At 36.4% G+C, this 25,096-nt stretch overlaps 1 protein-coding gene across 6 annotated transcripts in view; it reads left to right on the forward strand.

Moving 5' to 3' along the window:
- Positions 1–25,096, forward strand: part of MIER1 (MIER1 transcriptional regulator) — a 63,662-nt gene that overhangs the window by 26,318 nt on the left and 12,248 nt on the right. For all 6 annotated transcript variants that reach the window (XM_050762359.1, XM_050762671.1, XM_050762311.1 and 3 more), the window contains 7 exons: positions 6,981–7,142; positions 8,082–8,214; positions 8,912–8,976; positions 13,010–13,082; positions 20,383–20,534; positions 21,225–21,306; positions 22,432–22,526. In XM_050762359.1, coding sequence (XP_050618316.1) covers positions 6,981–7,142; positions 8,082–8,214; positions 8,912–8,976; positions 13,010–13,082; positions 20,383–20,534; positions 21,225–21,306; positions 22,432–22,526 — 762 coding nt within the window. The remainder of the gene's footprint in view (positions 1–6,980; positions 7,143–8,081; positions 8,215–8,911; positions 8,977–13,009; positions 13,083–20,382; positions 20,535–21,224; positions 21,307–22,431; positions 22,527–25,096) is intronic.

Raw genomic sequence — 25,096 nt, forward strand, 5'->3', positions numbered from 1 at the left:
CTAGCACCTCTTCTGCAGCTAGGAGTTGGATGCCACTCCAACCTTATAATATGTTGGTGTTTGATAACTTTACCCTATTGTCTTGAAATTAGAGCAGACTTAACTTGAGATATAGTATATGGTGTTTATCCTTTTTGATACAGGGTCTTACTCTGTCACCCTCCCAGGCTCATGCGATCCACCTGCCTCACCACCTGCATAGCTGAGACTGTAGGCACACTACTATGCCCGGCTAATCTTTTATTTTTTGTAGAGATGGGTTCTTGCTCTGTTGCCCAGGCTGGTCTTGAACTCCTGTGTGCAAGCAGTCCTCCCACTTTGGCCTCCCAAAGTGCTGGGATTATAGGCGTGAGCCACCGAGCCTGGTCAGTTTATCTTTTAAAAACTCAATTTCTCCCACCTTCAGCCAGCCTTCCTTTAGCTTATGCAGACATGATTGCCCCTCCTTTTGTTACAGTGTAAAACAACTCATTTCTTAAAGTACAATCTGCAAATACAGTGTGTATTCCTGTTTTTGTTTTTTTTTTTAAATTTAATTTTTTAGAGACAGGGTGTCGTTCTGTCATGCTGGCTGGAGTGCAGTGGTGCAGTCATAACTCAAGCACCCTCAAACTCCTGGGTTCATGCCTTCCTCTCGCTTCAGCCTCCTGAGTAGTTAGGACTGCAAGTGCATGCCACTGTGCCTGGCTACATTCCAGTATTTTTATTTATCATGTACTATGCTCACTTTCCTTATTTCTCACAGATTATCAGCCCTCTTAGTTCACATTATAACAGGATGCTGTATACTTAACCTGATGTTAGATTTTGAAGAAGGCAGTATATACGCATATGTACAGAAGGGCAGTGTAAAGCAGTGAGTTAAACTGCCCAGGTTCGCAATCCAGCTCTACTTCTTATTTCAGTTTGTGACTTAGGATAGGTTACTTAAGATTGTTAAACTTCAGATGTTATTACAAGAATAATATATCTAAAGCACTTAACATAATATTTGGCACATAATAAACACAAAATAAATCTTAGTAGTTAATGTCATTCATAAGATTCAAAAAAGTCCCTGACCTATAACTGAAAATTTACAACTTGACACATAATTTTCTCTTACACTCTGTTCTCCCCTTTTTATACTCTTTTAACACTTACGTGAATGGGATTAAAACACTGTGCCACTTTATTGTGATGTTTCAATTTAAATTGAAGTAAGCCCTTGAGTAACTGGTAGAATGTAGCCTTTGGTAATATAAACTAATGAGAAATTCTCTGGAACAGGTGGCTGACAGGCCCTGGTATAATAGTGTACTACTTTTGGCCAAGTTTTATTCATCCTTAAGTCTTTTTTTCAGAGGGAAATAACAGAATATTTGTGTTACACCATATCATTACTGTTTATAGCATCGGAATTTGGGGGTGCAGAGACAGAAATCTGTCTGTAACTAGATTACACACAGTCTAACCTCAAACTAGGTTAGACAAAATGAAGAATTTCATGTAAGTCTCATGGAATTTCATTAAAGGAGGGATATATCTGCTCCCCAGGAACTCAAGTGCCACCAGAATTTATTTTCTCTATTTCTGCTTGTCTACATGGTTTACCTCTTTTTGTTTTTGAGACAGTGTCTCACTTTGTCACTCAGGCTGGAGTGCAGCAGTGCAGTCTTGGCTCACTGCAGCCTCGGCTCACTGCAGCCTCGACCTCCCTGTATGAAGCCATCCTCCTGCCTCAGCCCCCCTAGTAGCTGGGACTATGAGCATGCACCACCACACCCAGCTAATTCTTGTTGTATTTTTTGTAGGGACAGTGTTTCGCCATGTTGCCCAGTCTGGTCTCGAACTCCTGAGCTCAAGTGATCTGCCTACCTTGGCCTCCCAAAGTGCTAAGATTACAGGCGTGAGCCACCATGTCCCACCTGACTCACCTGACTTCTCTTTTCAGACCAACTTTCTTCATATGATGCTGTCAGTTTGTAGGTCTCCCACATTTACTTCTTGAGATAGTCTGTGCTTCTTTCTTAAGTTGCTGTTGATAAAAATCCAGAAACAAAGTATGGACAAGCGTGGGTCATGTGCCCACTCCAAATATATGGCCAGAGAATACAGTGATTCCAATTATGTCAGCTGCTGTGGTCCAGGAGGTGAACTTTCAAGGAAAATAAATGTTTGGAATGGAAGAAAGAACATTTCAAAGTACAGAAGTAGAAGAGAGTAGGAGAGGCTGGCAGGGGAAATAAATAATCCTTATGTGATGCTTGTTTATGCTTGCTAAATCTTTAAGTACTTCAGTTAGCACAAAGCAGGAACACAAATACATGCTATTGCAATTTGAAACAGGATTCCTCAGCAAAATTGATTCTGGTTTTTATCGTAGTTGTAGCCCAGAGTTTGCTGCAAGATTTTCACTTTTACCTTAGATTAAATAAGAGACTTTTTATGCTGTCATGCTTCAAGTTGTATTTTTGGTGGTGATGATTTTTTCTTTGTTGCTTACTAAGCTGATATTACTCACCTGATATTGGGTGACAGCTGAGTTACAAGTTTAATACTATTAAGTAAGCATTTTTTTTTCTTTTTTTTTAAAATTTTCTTGAGACAGGGTCTTACTCTGTCGCCCAGGCTGGAGTGCAGTGACACAGTCTCGGCTCACTGCAGCCTCTGCCTCCTGGGTTCAAGCAGTTGCCTCAGCCTCCTGAGTAGCTGGGATTACATGCCAGCACCACCATGCCTGGCTAGTTTTTGTATTTTTAATAGAGATGGGGTTCCACCATGTTGGCCAGTCCAGTCTTGAACTCTTGACCTCAAGTGATCTGCCCCCTCAGTCTCCCAAAGTACTGGGATTACGGGTGTGAGCCACTGCGCCCAGCATAAGTAAGCATTTTGTTGATTGAGTAAGTAAGGATATTTTGTTTACATTTGATAAAACCCATCTAAAAATAACCTTGTGTAAAAATAAACTATTAGAAGGTATATGAATGTGTAGTTGGGTACAAGGAATATATGGAACCAGGGATTCAGCATCACCAGGACCTCCATCTCTCCTAATCCCTGGTTGAATCCTGTTGCGTCTCTTAAATTTTTTCTTTTCCACAACCACTAATTTCATTTAGTTTCTGATCATAATACAGGTGAATGTGTAGTGAATGATAGCAGTGGATTCCCACTTGGCTCAGTCTGCTTGGCAAGCAAACTAAATCTTCCCCTGCCTAAGTTCATGTTGAGTGTTTTATTGTGTGTGTAATTTCCCCTAAATACTTCCATAGTGTTAGTAACCATTCAGTATGCTCAAATTGAGTCAGGAATATAACAGATCCCTTTAAAAATTACATAGAACTAGAGAAAGTAGTTAAAAATAGTAATCCTCACTTTCATTAATCTGTAACTGATCTTTCAGTAATGTGTAGCCTTCTGAAATGATACTTTTTTTTTTTTTAGTTACTATAAATGGTATGTCTGCTCTAATCAGGGTGACTGGATTATTCATTTTTTTTCTGTACCTGTGCATTTGTTATTTGCTGTGACTTGAATGATTTTTCTCCATCTGTGCCAGTTCTATTACGATTGTAATTCAAGCATTCCCCCTCTAAATGCACTGTGATCAGGCCACTTTTGACTCTGTTCTCTGCTTAGTCAATATTGGAGGTGTTGGAGAATTTTTCTTTGAGAAATGAATTTTTTTCTTTTTCCTTTTTCCTTTTTCCTTTTTTTTTCTTGAGACAGTCTCACTCTGTCACCCAGGCTGGAGTGCAGTGGCATGATCTCATCTCACTGCAACCTCTGCTTCCTGGGTTCAAGCAATTATCCTGCCTCAGCCTCCTGAGTAGCTGAGAGTACAGGTGTGCACCACCATGCCTGTGGCTGATTGTTTTGTATTTTTAGTGGAGTTGGGGGTTAGCCTTGTTGACCAGGCTGGTCTTGAACTCCTGACCTTAAGTGTTCTGCCAACCTCAGCCTCCCAAAGTGCTGGGATTACAGGCGTGAGCCACTGCGCTTGGCCTGAGAAATGAATTTTTATAAAGTGAGTCACACTTCTCATCTGTATATCCAAGAGGGAAAAACCTTAATCTAACTGTGATTGTCAGACATTCTACATTGTTGATAATGGTTAAAAAAGAAAAATTTTTTCTCCATGTAGTTAGTATGTCACCTATCCTTTTGACAAATATTTGAGCTGGATATCATATGTCATATGATAAGCTTTATTAAAGTTAATGTTCAAGCTTTATTACCTCCCATTGGATAAGGTGATTTGCAGGTATCTCATCCAGACCTGTGAGATTAGTGGTTTCCAAGGTGGTCTCATACCAGCAGCATTAGCATCACCTGAGATTTTTTTTTTTCTTTTTTTAATTGTAGGTTCTCAGGCGTCACTGGAGACTTACTAGGTCAGAAACTTGGGTGAGGCTCAGCAGCCCGTTTTAGTAAACCCTCAAGGTAATTCGGATGCCCTTAAGACAGACCAATGGTAGAGAGCCTGAGGGCATTTATTTGGTTGATTATACACCTCTTTTTTTGGAGTGAACCAAGTACCATGATCTTGTCAGAAGATGAGTTCAAAATAGAGCACGGCTGTGTAATTAGCTGTGTGGTTTCAAAGGATTAGTTATAACACAGTTATAAAAATTAAAGGTAGTAGTAACAGGATAGTTTTGAGGATCAAATAATGAAACAAGTTTTTCATGAACTCTTAAGGCCTATGTAAATTTTAGTTGCAAACTGTTACGCTTATGTTTTATCTTTTTGGGGCCCTTATTCATACTAGTGACTTCAGTGGCTTTTCTTCACAATAGTGATCAGTCGCTAAACTTGCTTCTGATTTTGGGGTGCAGGGTGTGTGCCTAAGCAAAGTTAAATGACCTGAGATTAGGAGGTCTGGGTATTATAATAAAGTCTCTATCAGTGCAGATTTAATGGAATTGTGTGTTTTGACACTGCTTTCATTGTTGCAAGAAAAAAAGACAATGAAATCAAAGCACCTATCACAAATGCCTGACACATAGAAGACACTTTATGGCAGCTATTTGTTATTCTTGTGTATAAAACTAGCTTTATGCTGGGCACGGTGGCTCACGTTTCCAATCCTACATTTTGGGAAGCCAAGGTGGGCAAATCGCTTGCACCCAAGTGTTTGAGACCAGCCTGGGCAACATAGTGAAACCCTTCTCTATGAAAAATACAAAAATTAACCAGGCATGGTGGTGCACATGTATAGTCCCAGCTACTTGGGAGGCTGAGGTGGGAGGATCATTTGAACCCAGTGGGTTGAGGCTGCAGTGAGCCATGATCATGCCACTGCACTCCAGCCTGGGTGACAGAGCAAGATTCTGTCTCAAAAAAATAAATCTAGCCTTTTCATTACATTTCTCTTATTATACTTCTGTCTCTTATTTCGAAGTTTTGTTTTAGTTCCTAAGGACTGACTTCCCACATTCCCAAATAACCAATGTCCTGTACCAGATCCTTGGTACATGGACCAGATACTTGAACACTTAAAGCACTGTTGGTGTTGTACTTTGAGAAACACAGTATAAGAGCTATCAGTTGTTTGCCAGCGGCTTATTTAGCTAGAGTGGCAATACCTTGCCTTGATAAAGTTACCACTTTTTCAGGTTGTAGCTTCTGCAAATCATTAGGGGTCTTGGAATTGATTTATCTTTCAGAAATAGATTCACAAACATTCATAACCAGAATATCCATTTGTAATGTGAGATAGAAGTTTTGGATGATGCCTTCTTCCTAGTTCTTCATAAGAAAATCTTTTCAAATTATAATCATTAATTTTTTCTCACATGGATTTTGAGTGATGGAGGTTAATTGTGTCATCTAATCCAGTCTGATTTACCCATACCCATTGTAGCAATGTGTTTAACACACTAGCTAGACTTATTTCTTTCTTTCCATGACTGCTGGAGAAATATGAACCATGTCTTATTCATGATTACCCTTTTTTTCTAGCTTCTAAACTGATGATTTTTTGACTGTTTTGCTTCAGACCATGTGCATTGTATGTGGGTGTGCATGAGTGTATAATGTGTTCACATGATTTGGATTAAATTTTCTTTTTATAATCAGAATTCTGTTAACGTTTCCCTGATGCTGTGCATTTCTTGTTTTCTTGTTTACTGGTTAGAGTGAGTAGTTTGTATAGAAAGCTGATCTCATTTCATTGCATATGGACATTTCTTTTGCATCCACAGAGGGTCTGATTTTTGTGGGGATTGAGGGAAGTCCCTGGCCAAGGCACCGTGGTGTATTGATATGAATATGGGCTTTTGGAGTTAGACTGTTTAAATCTGGCTCTACTCCTTGTAACTTGTGTGATTTCTGAAGAAATGCTTAAGCTGTCAGCCTCTGTTTTCTCATCTATGAAATGGAAATAATGTAACAAGTTGGTATGATAGATGGTAAGGATTGCATGAGATAATTTTATGTGTAAATGGAGATAACCATAGAAAAGAATATATGGTTAATGTAGTCCATTATCATTTCTGTATATTACTACTGGTTTTTGTTTTGTTTTGTTTTGTTTTTTCATGTGTTCGGGCTGAGCTCTGGATGCTCTGAATTTCATCTGCCTTTCTGGGTTTGTTAACTTAATTTATAGTCTAATTCTCGTTGTTCTATTTCTCCACGCTCAAGTATGGTACTCTTATTAAGAGTGGGCATCCATGCATAGCGTTAACTGTCATTGTGCATATATTGAATTGATTGCAAAAAGAATAGTCCATGTTAGACCAAGGCTACTTTTTAATTATACTTAAAAATCTTGTCAGCAATTGGAATTGGTTAATTTTATAGAAATACTAAAAAGATTGGGATATTCATGGGTTTCAGAAATATTTTCAATTTTACTTTTTTATGATCTGAGAATTCATGATACAGCTTTTATTCTTCAGTATAGAATGAATACTCCACAGATTTGTGGATTATAGCCTGGGAATCAGAAATATCACTGATTCAGAAATTAACTTTTATTTTTATTTATTTAGGAAGGTGACATGCCAATTCATGAACTTCTCAGCCTTTATGGTTATGGTAGTACTGTTCGACTACCTGAAGAAGATGAGGAAGAGGAGGAAGAGGAAGAAGAAGGTGAAGATGATGAAGATGCTGATAATGATGACAACAGTGGCTGTAGTGGGGAAAATAAAGTAAGTGTACATACATATATTTAAGATTGTAGTCTTTATTCTTGTTGAAGTTAAAATTTCTTAATACATTTTGATTACTTGTTTTTATAATCTTTACTTTTCCTGATTTTAAAAGTGTTAAACATTAAGATATTACAGAAATACATAACATAAAAATTGGAAATCCCCTGTAATCTGCTCCTGAGAGGTAACAGTTTGGTCTTCTCGTTTCAGGTTTCTTTTTTTTCCAGTGCTTATTCTAATTTATTTATACCAACTTTCTTTTTTTGTTTGTGTGGGTTTTTTGGAGATGGAGTCTCGCTCTGTCACCCAGGCTGGAGTGCAGTGGCGCTATCTTGGCTCACTGCAAGCTCTGCCTCCCAGGTTCACGCCATTCTCCTGCCTCAGCCTCCCAAGTAGCTGGGACTACAGGCGCCCACCACTACGCCTGGCTAAGTTTTTGTATTTTTAGTAGAGACAAGGTTTCACCACGTTAGCCAGGATGGTCTCGATCTCCTGACCTCATGAACCGCCTTGGCCTCCCAAAGTGCTGGGATTACAGGCGTGAGCCACCACACCTGGCCATTTATACCAACTTTCAAAAAAATGCTATTGCTTTTAAATAATGAAGGCTAATTGGCAGTTTGTGTTTATTTTTCTTTATTTTGAAATAATTTTAGATTTATAAAACTTTTAAAGCTAGTATAGAAAGTTCCTATATGATCCGTTTCTGCTGAGGTTAACATCTTGGTACGGTGCTAGTAACTGCAGATTGAATTATACCAGTTTTTCTGCTAATGTACTTTTTCCTGTTGCAGGATCCAACCCAGAATACGATATTACATCTAGTATATTCATTTTAGTCTTCTGCTTATATTAGAACAAAATTTATATGCCATGGCCTTTCATCTGCAACCATTTTCTTTACATCTTAAAGAAATTAAATTTATTATTGCTCAGGAGGAGAATATAAAGGATTCATCAGGTCAGGAGGATGAAACTCAGTCTTCCAATGATGATCCATCACAATCTGTTGCTTCTCAAGATGCCCAGGAAATTATCCGCCCACGTCGATGTAAATATTTTGATACAAGTAAGTGTTACTGGTTGATAATATTTGAATATAATTTTTACTATTTTAGGTATTACCTAAAATCCTCATTTTTTAAACTGGTCTTTAAATTCATTTAGTCTGAAATTCTTTTCAACAGTAAATGGATTTTTATTGTAAGTTATTAGTTTAGTAATGCACGGTCCCTGTTGTTAGTGAATATACTACGGTAATTGTGTCATGTACTGCTTGACTTCAGTTGTATTTGTTTTTTCCTTGCCCTGTTTTTAAATGTTTGTTTCATGGTCATCTTTTTATTTCTCATAGTCTTTCCCTTAGTTTCCATTTTTTACTTTCTTTGCCTCTTAGCCTTTTTTAGGTATATTGATAAATACACCTAAATTTCTCTAGTTTAAAAAGAAGAAAAACACTTGAAGAAAAATAAACTGTCATGAAATATGTAGTAAGGTAATATTATCTTTATTCTAAATCGGTTTTTTCCCATAAGTTTTTATAGGAAATCATTTCATGAGAATACAGTTACGTAGAAAGTTAATGGTTTTTTTGGTTTTGTTTTTTTAAGTGATAGGGTGTTAATTATTTGGTTAGAAATATCTTGGCTTAATTCATTAGATATTTTTGAGCATATCCAAATATTTGATGGTAGATGTAAAAATAATTTGTAGATGTAGACAGCTTAAGCAGTCATTTTATAGTATTGGTGTCTTATTTATTCTAGACAGTGAAGTAGAAGAAGAATCTGAAGAAGATGAAGATTACATTCCATCAGAAGACTGGAAAAAGGTAGTTAGAACAATATTTTCCCAAAATTTAGATAAATTAATATTTTTTTAAAAGCCTAGTGTAATTATTTTTTACTAACTATGTATATTGATAAAATCGATGTAAGCCCTTTTATGACATTTAAATGTTTGGTAAATGTTCAGATTCCTTAACACATCTAGGTTAGAGATATATTTATCTTTTTATAAAATAAAATGAATTTAAAGGATTGGATTTTGTTGAGGAAGTTGGCACTCAAAATAAGATTAGAAATCTACATTTCTGGCCGGGTGTGGTGGCTCACGCCTGTAATCCCAGCACTTTGGGAGGCTGAGGCAGGCAGATCGCTTGAGCCCAGGAGTTTGAGACCAACCTGGGCAGCATTGCGGGACTCTGTCTCTTTTTTTTTTTTTGAGACGGAGTCTCGCTCTGTCACCCAGGCTGAAGTGCAGTGGCCGGATCTCAGCTCACTGCAAGCTCTGCCTCCCGGGTTTATGCCATTCTCCTGCCTCAGCCTCCCGAGTAGCTGGGACTATGGGCGCCTGCCACCACTCCCGGCTAGTTTTTTGTGTTTTTTTAGTAGAGACGGGGTTTCACCATGTTAGCCAGGATGGCCTCCATCTCCTGCCCTCGTGATCTGCTTGTCTCAGCCTCCCAAAGTGGTGGGATTACAGGCTTGAGCCACCATGCCTGGCCCCCTGTCTCATTTTATAAAACAAAACAAAAAATAAAACAAAAATCCACATTTCTGATTTAGTCCTGAAGTAGTGCTGAATTAGGCATTTGTTGCCCTGTAAAAAGTATCATATATATATTTTTCAATATTGTGGAAAGCAATTGTGGAGGCTTTGATATTTGTTAAGTAAATTTTGTTTAGTAGTTTGTAAGTTTTTCATTCTGTATTACTTTATAAAAGGAACACTCTCCAAATGATTGAATTTAATGTTGACATTTATAACTGGTAAGCTTATTGTGTGAAGAAACAGATTTGGCTTCTTCATAACTATATACAACTTAATTTCTGAAATGAATTTAAAGATAATATATTGAGATTAGTTTTTAATTATAAAATATATAGCATATAATTAATCATACAGTTAAGTTAAAGAATTTTAAGTTATTGTAAAAGAACTGAGCTCTTAGGAAAATCTGTCAATATGTTATGTAGAATTAGCTGGTTGCAATGATGTTTTCCTTTGTTGTCCCAGCTTGGGAGGCTGAGGTAGGCGGAATCACTTCAGCCCAGGAGTTTGAGACCAGGCTGGGCAACCTAGTGAGACCCCATGTCTTCAAAAAAATTTTTTATGTAGAACTGGTTAAAACAAATCATTTATATAAAAGAAATAATGTTATTTTTGTTGAGAGACAAGATTAGCCCAGTGTGCGGTATGTGTTAATTTGAGCAAATGATGGAACTCAAGACAGAAAACAAGAATCACAAAAGTTTATTTGTGTGGCCCATTTGGGCAATGGTTCTTTCATCCTGTTTTTAATCTGATTCCTGCAGTAAGCAGAAATTAAGATGAAAAAAGCTAGAAACCATGGGAGTCCTTTTAAATTGCTGTCCCACTACATATTCAAGTTTATGTATCTTCAACATATGTTGTTTTTTTAATCTGGAGTGTTCAGTAGAGTATTTGATTAAGCATTCAGTGCTTTTTTTTAAATGCAAGAACAAAAGCTAAGAGGTAGAACACCTTCATTGCTGGAGGGTATTAATTACCCATACCTTACTCAGAAAGGGTATTAATTAACCACACCTTTCTCAGAAAAAAAATTATGTAATAAAGCAGGCCGGAGTAAATGCAGATTGTTTTCTTTCAGTGTGATTTTGTTGTTGTAAATAATTGTCAAGGTTCAGAGATTCATTTTTTTTTTTTTAAAGATTTACGAAATTGGCCGGGCGCGGTGGCTCAAGCCTGTAATCCCAGTACTTTGGGAGGCCGAGACGGGCGGATCACGAGGTCAGGAGATCGAGACCATCCTGGCTAACACTGTCAAACCCCGTCTCTACTAAGAAATACAAAAAACTAGCCGGGCGAGGTGGCAGGCGCCTGTAGTCCCAGCTACTCCGGAGGCTGAGACAGGAGAATGGTGTAAACCCGGGAGGCGGAGCTTGCAGTGAGCTGAGATCCGGCCACTGCACTCCAGCCTGGGTGACAGAGCGAGACTCCGTCTCAAAAAAAAAAAAAAAAAAGATTTACGAAATTGAGTTTTTATAGAAACAAGGTAGGGGAAACAGTTTTGAAGTCAAATTTGAATTTTAGTTATAGCTCTAGAACTTAGTAATTGTGTGCTTCTGAGAAAATCAAATTTTTGAGCATCTTCTTACATGTAGTATAGGGATAACAATGTCAGCCTTATGGGGCTTGCTTGAAAGATTAAAGGAAAATTACATATATGATAACATTACATATAATGATCTTCAAAGCTGTTTCCCTTCTCTTCCCTGTACTATACAACAAATTAACAGATGAAAAGAAATGTTCAGAACTGATCAGGAAAAAGGAAGTACCTATCTTTATACTAATCCAGATGTTCTCAACCCTGTTTTTATGTTAGAATCATTTGGGTAACTTAGAGGTGCTGACTACCAGGGCCTTCATTCATAGATTCTAATTTAATTGTCCTGCGATTGATCCAGGCATTGATCGTTTAGAAGCACCCCAGCCAGGGTTAGTAATGTGACAGTGTTCTTTGGTAGGCATAGGTGAGTTAAATTAAAAGAGGCCCAAGATGTGACAATAAAGGACTCTTTTTATAGTAGAAGACATAAAGAGAATTCCATTGTAAGAGTAGAGAAAATTTGTTGTAAGTTTGATTCTTTTAGAAAACTGATCATGAGAAGGATTGGTTTTTCTTTTAGGTATAGCAATAACTTTATTACATAAAGCATGTCTTTGAAGTTATACTGGATAAAATGAGATCCTCACATCAGTGGGGTAATAATAGCAGGAGAGAGATTTTCCAAATCCTAAGAGTTATCAAAACTTCTAGACCATGATTTTGTACCTTCCATGCCCAATTTTGAAAATGTCAGTGTGTTCTTAACATTTAGCCATCAGACAAAAGAGGGTACTGTAATCTTGGTCTCCTTGCATTGTGAAATTTCACCAGTGGTAGTTTCCAGTTGCTTTTCAGAACAGCCAGTTTCACCTAATCTGTGATTTGACTATATAGATTTGATTACTAGATTTCCTATTTAATTATATTTGTGGGAGGAGGTTTTTCATTTTGTATTGTTTTAATGAAAGTCAAACCATAACCTGCTTTATCTATTTTGTTTAGAGTTTCTTTCATTTGGCCCCTGCTGAGCTTTATACAAACCCTTTTTGTTATTTTTCTTAACTTGAAGCTCTGTTTTTCAGACTTCAGTGTATGTCAGAATCACCTAGAGAGCTTATTAAAATACCAGTGACTGAGTCCTGTCCCCAGAGTTCCAGTAGGTCTGTAGGTCTGGGGTGGGACCTTAGCATTTGCATTTCTAACAGTTTTCCATTAGCTGTGTGTGGTGGCATGTGCCTGTAGTCCTAGCTACTCAGAGACCGAGGTGAGAGAATTGCTTGAGCCTGGGAGGTTGAGGCTGCAGTGAGCCATGATCACTCCAGCCTAGGTGACAGAGCAAAACCTTGTCTCAAAAAAACAAAAATTTCATAGGTGACACTGATGCTATGCTGCTCATACAGGGATCATATTTTAAGACCACTGTCTTAAGTGTAGATACTGTGAAAATATCTGAATTTGACTTTGTTTTTTACGGGTTTTGCAATTATCTTACTAATGAAGTTATCAGAATTCACTTCTTTGTCTCTATATTTTGAAGTAAAGTTTGTATTTATTGTTTATGTTGCATTTTACCTCATTATTATTACTAATATTTTCATCCAGTCATTATTTGTCATTCATCTTCACAAAGGTACCTCTGAGGTAGTTAATTGTTTTTGTATTTTATGACAGAGAAACCAGGAACAGTTTACTAAGATGGTAAGGCTAGAAAATGGATATAAAATCTGTTACTAGATCTTACTAATGTTTTATGTTATTTTTAAAATAGGAGATTATGGTGGGCTCCATGTTTCAAGCAGAAATTCCAGTTGGCATTTGTAGATACAAAGAAAATGAAAAAGGTGGGTTATTAGTAAAGTTACATAGCTGAATTTATGCTTTCAGTGTAATGAACTGTTACTTCATGTGTAAAATGTGATAAGAACATGACAGCCTACTAAGTAACCCCATTGTAACCCCATTGGTTTGTGAAAGAGAACCCTTCATTTTTCCTGTGAGAAGAATATGTTTACTCAATTTTTTCAGTTTGGTCTATAGAAGCCTAGCCAGAAAAGGAAAAAGCAAATGCTTTTTTTCGTTTTAAAAGTGACTTACAATGTCTCAACAGTTTTTTTTTACCTTTTTCCCCGTATTTTCAGTGCTCTAAACTTTAACCCTCTTCTAACCTTTATAATTCAGTTTTTAAACGTCCATTTTATATCAGTGAAAGGCATAAAAACAAACGAGAGTGAGTAACTGACATAAAAAGCTTATTTGCTCCTAAAACTTTCAGTAAGCAAAATGGAATGCTTATTAAAATAGAGTACTTTGGGCCAGGTGCAGTGGCTCACGCCTGTAATCCCAGCACTTTGGGAGGCTGATGCAGGCAGATCACAAAGTCAGGAGTTCGAGACCAGCCTGACCAACATGGTGAAACTCCATCTCTACTAAAAATACAAAAATCAGCCCATCGTCGTGGCGCGTGCCTGTCATCCCAGCTACTCAGGAGGCTGAGGCAGTAGAATCACTTGAACCTGGGAGGCGGAGGTTGCAGTAAGCCAGTATCGTGCCACTGCACTCCAGCCTGGGTGACAGAGCAAGACTCCGTCTAAAAAAAAAAAAAAAAAGCAAAAATGGAGTACTTTGATGTTTGTGTTTTAAAAATAATTTGGGAAAACAACTTCTTTTTTTTTTTTTTTTTTTTTTTTTTGAGACGGAGTCTCGCTCTGTGGCCCAGCCTGGAGTGTAGTGGCCGGATCTCGGCTCACTGCAAGCTCCGCCTCCCGTGTTTACGCCATTCTCCTGCCTCAGCCTCCCGAGTAGCTGGGACTACAGGCGCCCGCCACCTCGCCCGGCTAGTTTTTTGTATTTTTTTACTAGAGACGGGGTTTGACAGTGTTAGCCAGGATGGTCTCGATCTCCTGACCTCGTGATCCACCCGTCTCGGCCTCCCAAAGTGCTGGGATTACAGGCTTGAGCCACCGCGCCCGGCCTCAACTTCTATACTTAAATTTTACATTTTTTTTTTGTTTTTTTTTCATTTCATTTGAAAGTCCTGAAGTAAGTCATACTTACAATAACATAATACTTGAAGGGTTTTTTTTTGGTTTTTTGTTTTTGGTTTTTTTTTTTTTTGTGAGATGGAGTCTTGCTCTTGTTGCCCAGACTGGAGTGCAATGGCATCATCTCAGCTCACTGCAACCTCCACCTCCTGGGTTCAAGTGTTTCTCCGGCCTCAACCTCCTGAGTAGCTGGGATTACAGATGTCTGCCACCACGCCCAGCTAGTTTTTTTGTGTTTTTTAGTAGAGATGGGGTTTCGCCGTGTTGGCCAGGCTGGTCTCAAACTCCTCACCTAGTGATATGCCTGCATCAGCCTCCCAAAGTGCTGGGATAGTCTCAATCTCCTGACCTCGTGATCCACCTGCCTTGGCCTCCCAAAGTGCTGGGATTACAGGCGTGAGCCACTGCACCTGGCCGAAGATTTTTTTTAAAGAGGCTGTTTCAGATTATTCACTTCATGTGAGTTCCAGAAAGAATGCTGTGTATGTGTCCTTTTTTTTTTTTTTGAGACAGAGTTTAGCTCTTGTTGCCCAGACTGGAGTGCCATGGTGCGATCTTGGCTCACCGTAACCTTTGCCTCCCGGGTTCAAGCAGTTCTCCTGCCTCATCCTCCCAAGTAGCTAGGATTACAGGCATGCACCACCATGCCTGGCTAATTTTGTATTTGTGGTACAGGCAGGGTTTCTCCATGTTGGTCAGGCTGGTCTTGAACTCCCGACCTCAGGTCATTTGCCCTAGGCTTCCCAAAGTGCTGGGATTATAGGCATGAAGCCACCGCGCCTGGCCATGTGTGTGTGTTTAATGAGTTCATGTGCAGTGTGACATCACTCAGCACTAGAAATATTTATTTCTTTTATTTCAGTTTTCTTCACATTTCAACTTAACATACATGAAACCCTTTGGAGTTACATAAATAGAAGTTTTTTGTTGTTTATTTCTTTTTAGCATTCTCTCCAAAAACTTACTTTATATTCTAAGTATGCACCTATCTCAGGGCAAGCAGCAGGTCAGAGGCAGTCAAGGGAACATCACAGGCCAGTACAGTTTTTGTGATAGCAATATATTTTAATACATCATTTAAATGTTTAATAGCTACCACTTATTTCTCAAGGTAATTCCTGCAATATATAGGAATATTGAAGCTAGCAGTATGGAGTGACTTTATTACATATGGAAATTCTGTACATATGATACGTTCTGTGAACACATAATTGTGTACCAAAATAAATGATCTGTTGGCTTTTGTATTTATTTTTGTAATTGAAATGTCAGTTTTATGCTTTACTTATATAGTGGTTAGCAGTGTTCTCCATTGAGGTTTTTCTTTCTGCAAATAAATGAACTGAAAGTCAGACATTTCTTTTTATTAAATTTCTTTTCAGTTTTGACAATGAAAGATAATAGCACCTATTTTATGTTTATATTTTAGTATTTATATTATAAATTTATAGTTGAAAATAGTTTTATTGCAGTATACTTTTTTATTTTAATGTTTGTATTATCATATATCAACAGTGAATGATCACATTCTCTTATTATTTATGCTTAGTTTTAATTTTTAATTTTTGTGAGTACATAGTAGGTATATATAATTATGGAGTGCATGAGATGTCTTGATGCAGGCATGCAATGTGTAATAACCACATCATGGCAAATGGTGTATGCATCCTCTCAAGCATTTATCTTTTGTGTTACAGACAATTCAGTTATAGTCCTTTAGTTCTTTAAAAATGTACAATTAAGTTATTGATTATGGTCACCCTGTTGTGCTGTCAACTACTAGGCGTTATTCTATTTTTTTGTACCCATTAATGATCCCTACCTCTCTCTCACCCCTTTCCCACACCGACCTTCCCAGCCTCTAGTAGCCATCCTTCTGCTCTATCTCCATGGGTTCAATTGTTTCAACTTTTAGATCCCACACATAAGTGAGAACATGGGATGTTTGTCTTTTCCATGCCTGACTCTTTGCTTAACATAATGACCTTCAGTTCCATACATGTTGTTGCAAATGACTGGATCTTATTCTTTTTTATGGCTGAATAGTACTCCATTGTGTATAAGTACCACATTTTCTTTATGCATTCATCTGTTGATGGGCACTTTGTTTGCCATCTGTGTGTATTGTTTTGAGAAACGTCTATTCAGATCTTTTGCCCATTTTTAAATCAGATTATTAGACTTTTTTTCAGTAGAGTTGTTTGAGCTCCTTATATATTCTATTTATTAGTGCCTTCTAAGATGGGTAGTTTGCAAATATTTTCTCCCATTCTGTAGGTTGTTTCTTTGTTGTTTCCTTTGCTGTGCAAAAGCTTGTTAATGTGATCCTATTTGTCTATTTTTACTTTGGTTGCCTGTGCTCGTGGGGTATTATTCAGGAAATCTTTGCCCTCAGTCCAGTGTCCTGCAGAGTTTCCTCGGTATTTTATTGTAGCAGTTTCATAGTTTGAGGTCTTAGATGTAAGTCTTTAATCTATTTTGGTTTTTGAATGTGACAAAAGATAGGGGTCTAGTTCCATTCTTCTGCATATGGATATCCAGTTTCCCAGCAACATTTATTGAAGAGACTGTCTTTTCCCAGTGTACATTCTTGGCATCTTTGTCAAAAACGAGTTCACTGTAGGTATATGATTTGTTTCTGGGTCCTGTGTTCTGTTCTGTATGTCTTATTTTTATGCCAGTACATGCCGTTTTAGTTACTGTAGCTCTGTAGTATCATTTGAAGTCAGGTAATGTGATTCCTCCAGTTTTATTCTTTCTGCTTAGGATAGCTTTGGCTATTCTGGGCCTTTTATGGTTCCATATAAATTTTAGGAACTTTTTTTCTGCTTCTGTGAAGAATGTCATTGGTATTTTGATAAGGATTGCATTGAATCTGTAGATTGCTTTTGGTAGTATGGACATTTTAACAACACTGATTCTTTGAATCCATGAACGTGGAATATCATTCCTTTTTGTGTGTGTGTGTGTGTCCTCTTTAATTTCTTTTGTCAATATTTTATAGTTGTCATTATAGAGATCTTTCGCTTGTTTGGTTAATTTCTAGGTATTTGATTTTATTTGTGGCTGTTTAAAATGGGATTAGTCTTTTGATTCCCTTTTCAGAATGTTGACTTGGTGACATATAGAAATATTACTGATTTTTATATGTTGATTTTTGTATCCTGCAGCTTTACTGAATTTGTCAGTTCTAATAGTTTTTTTGTGGAGTGTTTAGGTTTTTCCAAATATAAGATCTTATCATCAGTAAACAGGGATAATTTGACTTCTTCCTTTTTAATTTGGATTGCCTTTATATCTTTCTCTTGTCTAATTGTTCTGATTTTTTTCATGGTTTAAATTCTAACTTAATATTTTCCATTTTAACATGATTTTAGAAAGTATACATATGTAATTTTTTTCAGGAATGAGTGATTTATGAAGCTTTCTCTTTTTGAGAATTTAAGTATATTAGTTTGTGTAAGGAGGATAGACTAAACTTAGCAGAATGAGATTGCTTTGGAGGGATTGCTGTGGTAAAGGGGCACTCCTCAAACTCAAACTTTTGTCAAGATACCCGGAATTTGTCTCCACTTAGGATACCCTATACTACAAACCAAATTCGTGACACTATTAGGTAAACTATGCTGTTAGAAATAAAACTTGTCAAAGGGACAGTGCTGATGAGTGCATTCTTGTGGAAAACATTTCACAAGATGTTTCTCATGAGTTTCGTGAGCACAGACTTTTTTTTTTTTTAAGTGCCACAAAACTAAGATATCCTGATATCTTTATTGTAGGGATTACTTAACGAATGGATCAGAATTCTCCTTTTCATTGATACATGGAAACCTCCTTACCTAGTATCTTGGAGAGACACAAATTTTTTCTCTCTGCCATCTGACTTTTTTTTATTATTCTCCATGCAGATTATATATTCTTCATTGGTTAGCACTCCTAATTCAGACAGTTAAATAAACATGATTTGTTAGTTATAATAACATTCCAGGCATGCTCCTTTGGACTTTTGTCTGTTTTAGTTACAAAATCTCCTAAGCTACACTTAACTTTTTCCTAAATTCATGTAAGTTATCATTTATACTAACAACAGTGTATTTTAACCTTTTGTTTGCTCATCTTTGTAGCCTTACTAGTAAGTAGGTCGATCCTTGCCCCATAGGCACTTAGTAAACATTTGGTGCCTAAGTGAATAGGTGGCTGAATTATTTCCGAGTTAGGGTTTCCTTGTATGGCCTTGTCTACCCTAAAGATCCCAAGAATATAAGTATATTATATAAGAATATAAATTATATAAGAATATAAATTATATAAGAATATAATTTAGTCTGCAGAGAACAGAGGCTGAGCAGAGAATAGAAATCAATAGCAGTATATCCAGATTCATTTTATCATGGTAGTTTTATTGTATTTATAATTTAGGGTATAACTAGGATTGTACCAGCAGATTAGAAAAGGAATGATGTTTATTAAGGAAAATTTTCTAAATATTTTCCTTTGAGCTGTACTTTAAACAAAAGTGTTTTGGGAAACAAGGAAAGATAGAAGAAGGTTTTGAAGTGTGTGTGGGTGAGGAGACATGATAATTTGTGTGAAAATAATACGGCTGGGCGCGGTGGCTCACACCTGTAGTAATCCCAGCACTTTGGGAGGCTGAGGTGAGCAGGTGACAGGGTCGGATCGAGAACCAGATCATGGGGTCAGGAGATCAAGAACCATCCTGGCTAACGTGAAACTCTGTCTCTACTAAAAAATCAAAAAATAGCCGGGTGTGGTGGCACATGCCTGTAGTCCCAGCTACTCTGGGAGGCGGAGGTTGCAGTGAGCCGAGATCGAACCACTGCTCTCCAGCCTGGGCAACAGAGCGAGACTTCATCTAAAAAAAAAAATTCATTGCCTGGTACATAGGATATGCTTAATTAGCTGTTAATTTCTTTTCATAATAAAAGAAACTTTGACACTGTTATTCTTGGTCTCTTAAAGTCAAAATGTTTCTCAGTCTGGCTCCTTCCTTTGGCATTTACACGTTTGCCTCATCTTTGAAAACAAACCAAAAAAACATAAAAACTTTTTTCAACTCTACTCTCTAGCTACTCCCCTATCTCTATCATAACTAAACTTTTCAACAGTCTTATTTCTTCACTTTCCATTTTCAGTCTTATCCAGTGTGGCTTCTGTCTCTCTACAGAAAGTTCTCACAGCATTCACCTCCTTGTTAGTAAAGCTGGCATAACCTTTTCAGTTTTCATCCTCATCACTCAACAGAATTTAACCAGTCTTTGAAGCTTTTCTTTGAAACACTCTCTTCCCGTAGCGTCTGTGAGGTTACATTCTTGGTATTTCTTCTATTTGTGACTTTCGAATTTTATCCATGTTTTCTTCTTATCATTTAGAATTCCACAGGATTTGTCTTAGGTCATCCTCCTTTCCTTACTTTTTGAGTTTTAATTAGATTTAGGCTTTAATCTTATAATGGAAATTATGATGAAACTTAAATACCTTTAAAAAAGTAATGACTTTTGTTTTTGTGAAAGTGATTTATACACATTATACACTCAAGCATTACAGAAAATATAAAGTAAAATTTACCTCAAATCCCACCACCAGGAATTAAGCAGTGTTAACATTTGGTGAGCATTCTTCTAGACATTTTTTCAAAAACAGTAGTTACAGTTACAATTATAGGATTTTAATATGTGCCAGAATGATTGTAAAGTGCTTTAAATCCTTAAAACTATGTGATAGAGTTACTGTCACCTCCTTTCACAGATGAGACAGAAGGGAAGTAATTTGCCCAAGGTCATCATACACATAGTAAGTGGTAGAGATGGTATTCAAACCAAGAGAGCTTGGAATTTGGTAAACTCAAGATAAAGTCAGACTGGATCTGCAGGGGGCATAAAGTGGTACCTCCTCTTTGTTTAAATTGTTTAATTCACTTAAACTATAGTTGTTGCCCAAGAAAGAAGTCAGACAAGCAGTAGAACCACACTATACTTCAGTTCTCAACATTTGGCTCTGAGTTGTTTATTTAGTAATATGTTTTAACACAGACTCTGTCAGTTTTTAGAAATTTTTTTAACACTGTCTTTTACTAATTTAGTATATGAAAATGATGATCAGCTCCTATGGGACCCTGAGTACTTACCAGAAGATAAAGTGATTATATTTCTTAAAGATGCGTCTAGAAGAACAGGTGATGAGAAGGGTGTAGAAGCAATTCCTGAAGGATCTCACATAAAAGACAACGAACAGGTATGTGAATAAGAAACAACTATTAGAACTTTGCCATACACATTTATACATGTAAATGCTGTCACTTGCATTGTTGTTATTCTGTCCACCCTATTTTTTATAACATTATCAACAGGGAATCTGAGGTTATAATCCCTGTAAGATACCCCTTGTTACCACACTGACTTCATTGGTGTGAAGCTCAAAACCGAAACAAAAACCTGATGTTTTATTTTGCCTGTATATACTTTTCATTAGGCTTTTTAAAATTCCTTTGGCTATCCCTAAGAATCTGTGGATATCAAGTTGGAATTCTCACCTCGGATAATGTTATGTACATGGTAAGACCAGAGCCTGCCATGAACCTATCTTTTTTACCTTTTTAATCATTGTTTTTCTTTTCTGATTTGTTTAAAATTATAGGAATCTCAAGAAGCCACAAAGAAGGGATTTTCATTGATATAAAATGAATTCCTTTTAGTTCCTTGGATACTATGGCCACCAAGTTTTTACATATCCTACTTTGTACATATTTAAAGGTAGTTAATTTATCAGGATCGAATTCATATTTGTTTTTCTTTGAAGTTCTAGTCACTAAAGTTATTTGCCCTCAAAAAGAATGAGAACACTGGATTTTTGAAAAACCTTTACTCTTGTAGCATTGAACTGTTTATAGTCCTTGTCACATATTCAAGCCTTTTATTTTTCTAGGCTTTATATGAATTGGTTAAATGCAATTTTGATACAGAAGAAGCATTGAGAAGATTAAGATTTAATGTAAAAGCAGCTAGAGGTAAGTATAATTTTTATTTATTTCCATGATTTGGCAGAAATTTTAAAAGTAAGCTTTTCAGTTTACCTAGGTATAATAGCCTAAACTTAATAATACTGATTTTTCTGAGTTTGATAAATATTTACAAAATACCAAGTATTATACAAGTCGTTATGGGGGTATAAGACTGTTCCTTCCTTCTTTGTGGGAAAATACGATCACGTAAGTAAAAATGTAAAAATTTATACTGTCTTATGCATTCAAGGCATATTTATAAATATATTCTTATTTGATCTTGATAATTGCCCTGTGAACTAGGTAGTATGACAGATAATACCTTTACTTAAAGGTAAAAGTTGATGAGCCTGAGATCTCTGAACTGAAGTAACTTGGCTAAAGCAAACATAATTCATCAGTAATGAAGCCGTGACTAAAATTTGGATTTTTCTTTTTTATACTATATCTGGCTCCTACCCCCCTTCACTAAGATTACTACTTATATATATTTAAGTAACAAATGAGAGATATTTATTTAACAAAAATTTGAGTGCCTTCTGAGTTCTGAGGATGTAACTATAAGCAAAGTCCCTTCCCCTTGTGGTGCTTAGAGCTTAGGTAGGGAAACTGGAAAACAGCTGATGAATTCTTCAAGGAAAATTAGAGGGTGCTATTGAAACCTGTAGTAATGGGACTTAACCTAGTTGGGGGAGAGGGTAGTGCTTTTAGGGAAAGCATTCAGAATGAAGTGATATTTGTGTTGGGATGGGAAAGAATTATCTCAGTGAAAGGGGATGAGGTGGAGGCAAGAAATAATTACAGGCAAAGGAGAGACACCATGCACAAAGTCTGAAGTAAGAGAGAACGTGGCAATTTTAAAGAATTGAAAGGTGACTAAGATAGTTTGATCATGAAGCTTTAAGAAGACAGTGGCCCAAGTTGAAGCTTGAGAGGTAGGGACCAAATCATTCAAAATCTTATTAAATAAGGAATTGTTGTCACTTTATCTTTTGCAACAATTAGTAATAGAGCTCAGGAGTAAAATGTTTCCCTCATTTTTACCAGAAAGTTAAGTTTTCATTTGTAGTTTTGTTTTATGCAATATTTGGGGAAATATTGCTTAACAGTTTGTTCCTCCCATCTTGTCAGAGGAATTATCTGTTTGGACAGAGGAAGAGTGTAGAAATTTTGAACAAGGTCTGAAGGCCTATGGAAAGGATTTTCATTTGATTCAGGCTAATAAAGTAAGTAATGATAATCTCTTTTTTTGCAAAAAGAAATTTAGTTGAACAACTCAAATGGTCATGTGTCTTAATTTGCTATGTTGTCTAGTGTTAAAGGTTTCATCATTAATATGACAATATTTTGGTATTTAGTGAGTAATTACAGTAAAGCTGCCTATACTTCCTAACCTATAATTACCTGTTGGTGACTGTTTTCAGTGCATCATATTGCAGGTGTTTAAGAATTGCACTCATTTACAAGCATGTTAATCATCTTCTAGTTGGGGTGTGTATGTGCAATGCAATTCTTTATAGCTGTTGTCCACAGTCTGTGACTAAATATTTTATGGAGGGCCTTTGAAATAATTTGGAAACTTTAAGGCACTTTCAACATGACATTATTTGCAATTAAAATATTTATTACATTTGCTTAAATCCCAAGTGGTCTAAAATCAAATACTTAATATTTAACTTAGTTTTAGTCAACATTTAATTTAATTTTGTAGAAGCTTCTGTGTCAATAAATCAGCTTTATATTCTTATAGTTATAATTTGAGGATTTTATTTAACATAATCATTTATCATTTCATGTTGATAATATCAGTCATGTAATTTATACTCCAAATAACTTTATAATTACTTACAAATTTGTTTTAGGGCTTAATTCTTATAACTGAAATTAGGTATGATTTTTAATAGTAACTATATAATTATATGGAATAGAAAAATGTGTTGTTTCCATGAGTAACACATTAGGACAACAGATTAGGACAGGCAGAATTAAAGTCTTGGGGATTAAATGTAGGAAATTCCTAGGCTTATGATTATCACATTATTTTTAGTTAGTAGAAATGACAAGGGTATTGGTTTATGTAATTCCTTAAAGATAGCTTCTAAGTTTTGTGTCGTAGCTTGTCCACGACCTTGTTGAAAGTACCTGGGCTTGTATCTGAGGCTCTGAATAGTCTTCTACCACATCTGTCTTTTTATACATCTGGGTGTGATTGGATTGTATCCAGTTGATTTTTTTGACACATATTTAATATTTTTTGTTATTAATAAAAGTTATTTACAAACCCTGTGGGTTCATTTCTTAAATTTTGTCATGCATTAACTAGTTTATTGTTGTTCTGTTTTTAAAAAAAAAAAAAAAAAAAAAAGCAGGAACTGGGCAGTGAAGAGCCCCACTCCCAACTAGTTCTTTCTTAATTATTTTGTTGAATGTTGGCAGTTTACCTCAGATAACACTGATAGATAAATTTTTAGTTTTAGCGTTTAGGATAACTTAGAAGACAATGTAGTTTCAAAATTGTATACCCTTAATGTTGTGTTCATATCATCTGATAACCTCAAATATAGTTAACATTCAAGAAAAGGGTGCATTATGTGACTGGCCATGTATGTTTTTGATTAAAAAAGAAAAAAGTTCATTGTTTCATGATTGAAAGGGACAACATTTTTGGATGAGGTTTGTTGTAGTTGTTGTTGTTGTTGTTGTTGTTTAGCACTTCTGCTTGAATTAAAACATTCTAAACCAAACCATGCTGAATTACCTAAGGAAGGTACTCCTGGAATGATAGCTGATGTAACAAGCAGCAGCAACAACCCTGACCAATATGATTTTTTTAAAGGAGCTAAGAAATTACTAGGTGACTTGAAACTTAGAGCCAAATAACATAAGTATTAAAAGTATAACCTTGATTTCTTATAAATGTTTGGGACAGTGGCATTTAAATGTTACAAGGTAGAAGTCAGCCAACCTCTACATAATATACTAAATTCGTGAACAAAAAGAGGACAGTAATTCTTTAAAAGGGAAAAGAGTACTCTAGTGAAAATATCAGGTTTGTTTTTATATCTGGAATTAAAGTTCAGATCTTAATCATAAGTTCTATTATGAGGGCTTTTGTTGAAGATTTTTCGTAATCTTAACTTTGCATGCCCCAAAATGACTTTATCTTTTTGCTTTCAGTAAAGTACAATTGACTTAGCTTGAATCTATCTAGAAATAAGATCCTAGAGGAGACAAAAAAAGAGCTTGAGAGGATGGTTTTTTTTAAAAGTCCTGATTGCTGTCAATCTCAGAGCAATATGGATCAGAGCTGTAAAGTGCAAACAGGAAGAAAGCAAAATATATGTTGGGTAATGGAGGGTATCATCAACACTTGTCCTGCAGGTGCAATCAGTGCTATAGAATATTTACTTCAAGAGTAGAAATTTATGGGATGAAGAAGTATGTTGCATCCAAAACACATACACACACAGGATTTCCTTTTAAATTGTTAGTATTGCTGGTGCAGTGGCTCATACCTGTTATTTCAGTACTTGGGGAGGTTGAGGCAGGCAGATTGCTTGAACCCAGGAGTTCAAGAACAGCCTAGGCAACATGGCAAAACCCCATCTCTACAAAAAATAGAAAAATTACCAGAGTGTGGTGCCTTGCACCTGTGGTCCCAGTTATTGAGGGGCTGAGGCAGGAGGTTTTGCTTGAGCCTGGGAGGACAAGGCTGCAGTTACTGGTTTGGCGCCACTGCACTCCAGCCTGGGCAACAGAGCATGACTCTTGTCTCCAAAAAAAAAAAGAAAAAAAA

This window comes from Macaca thibetana, chromosome 1 (assembly GCF_024542745.1).
Source record: "Macaca thibetana thibetana isolate TM-01 chromosome 1, ASM2454274v1, whole genome shotgun sequence".
Lineage (NCBI taxonomy): Eukaryota > Metazoa > Chordata > Mammalia > Primates > Cercopithecidae > Macaca > Macaca thibetana.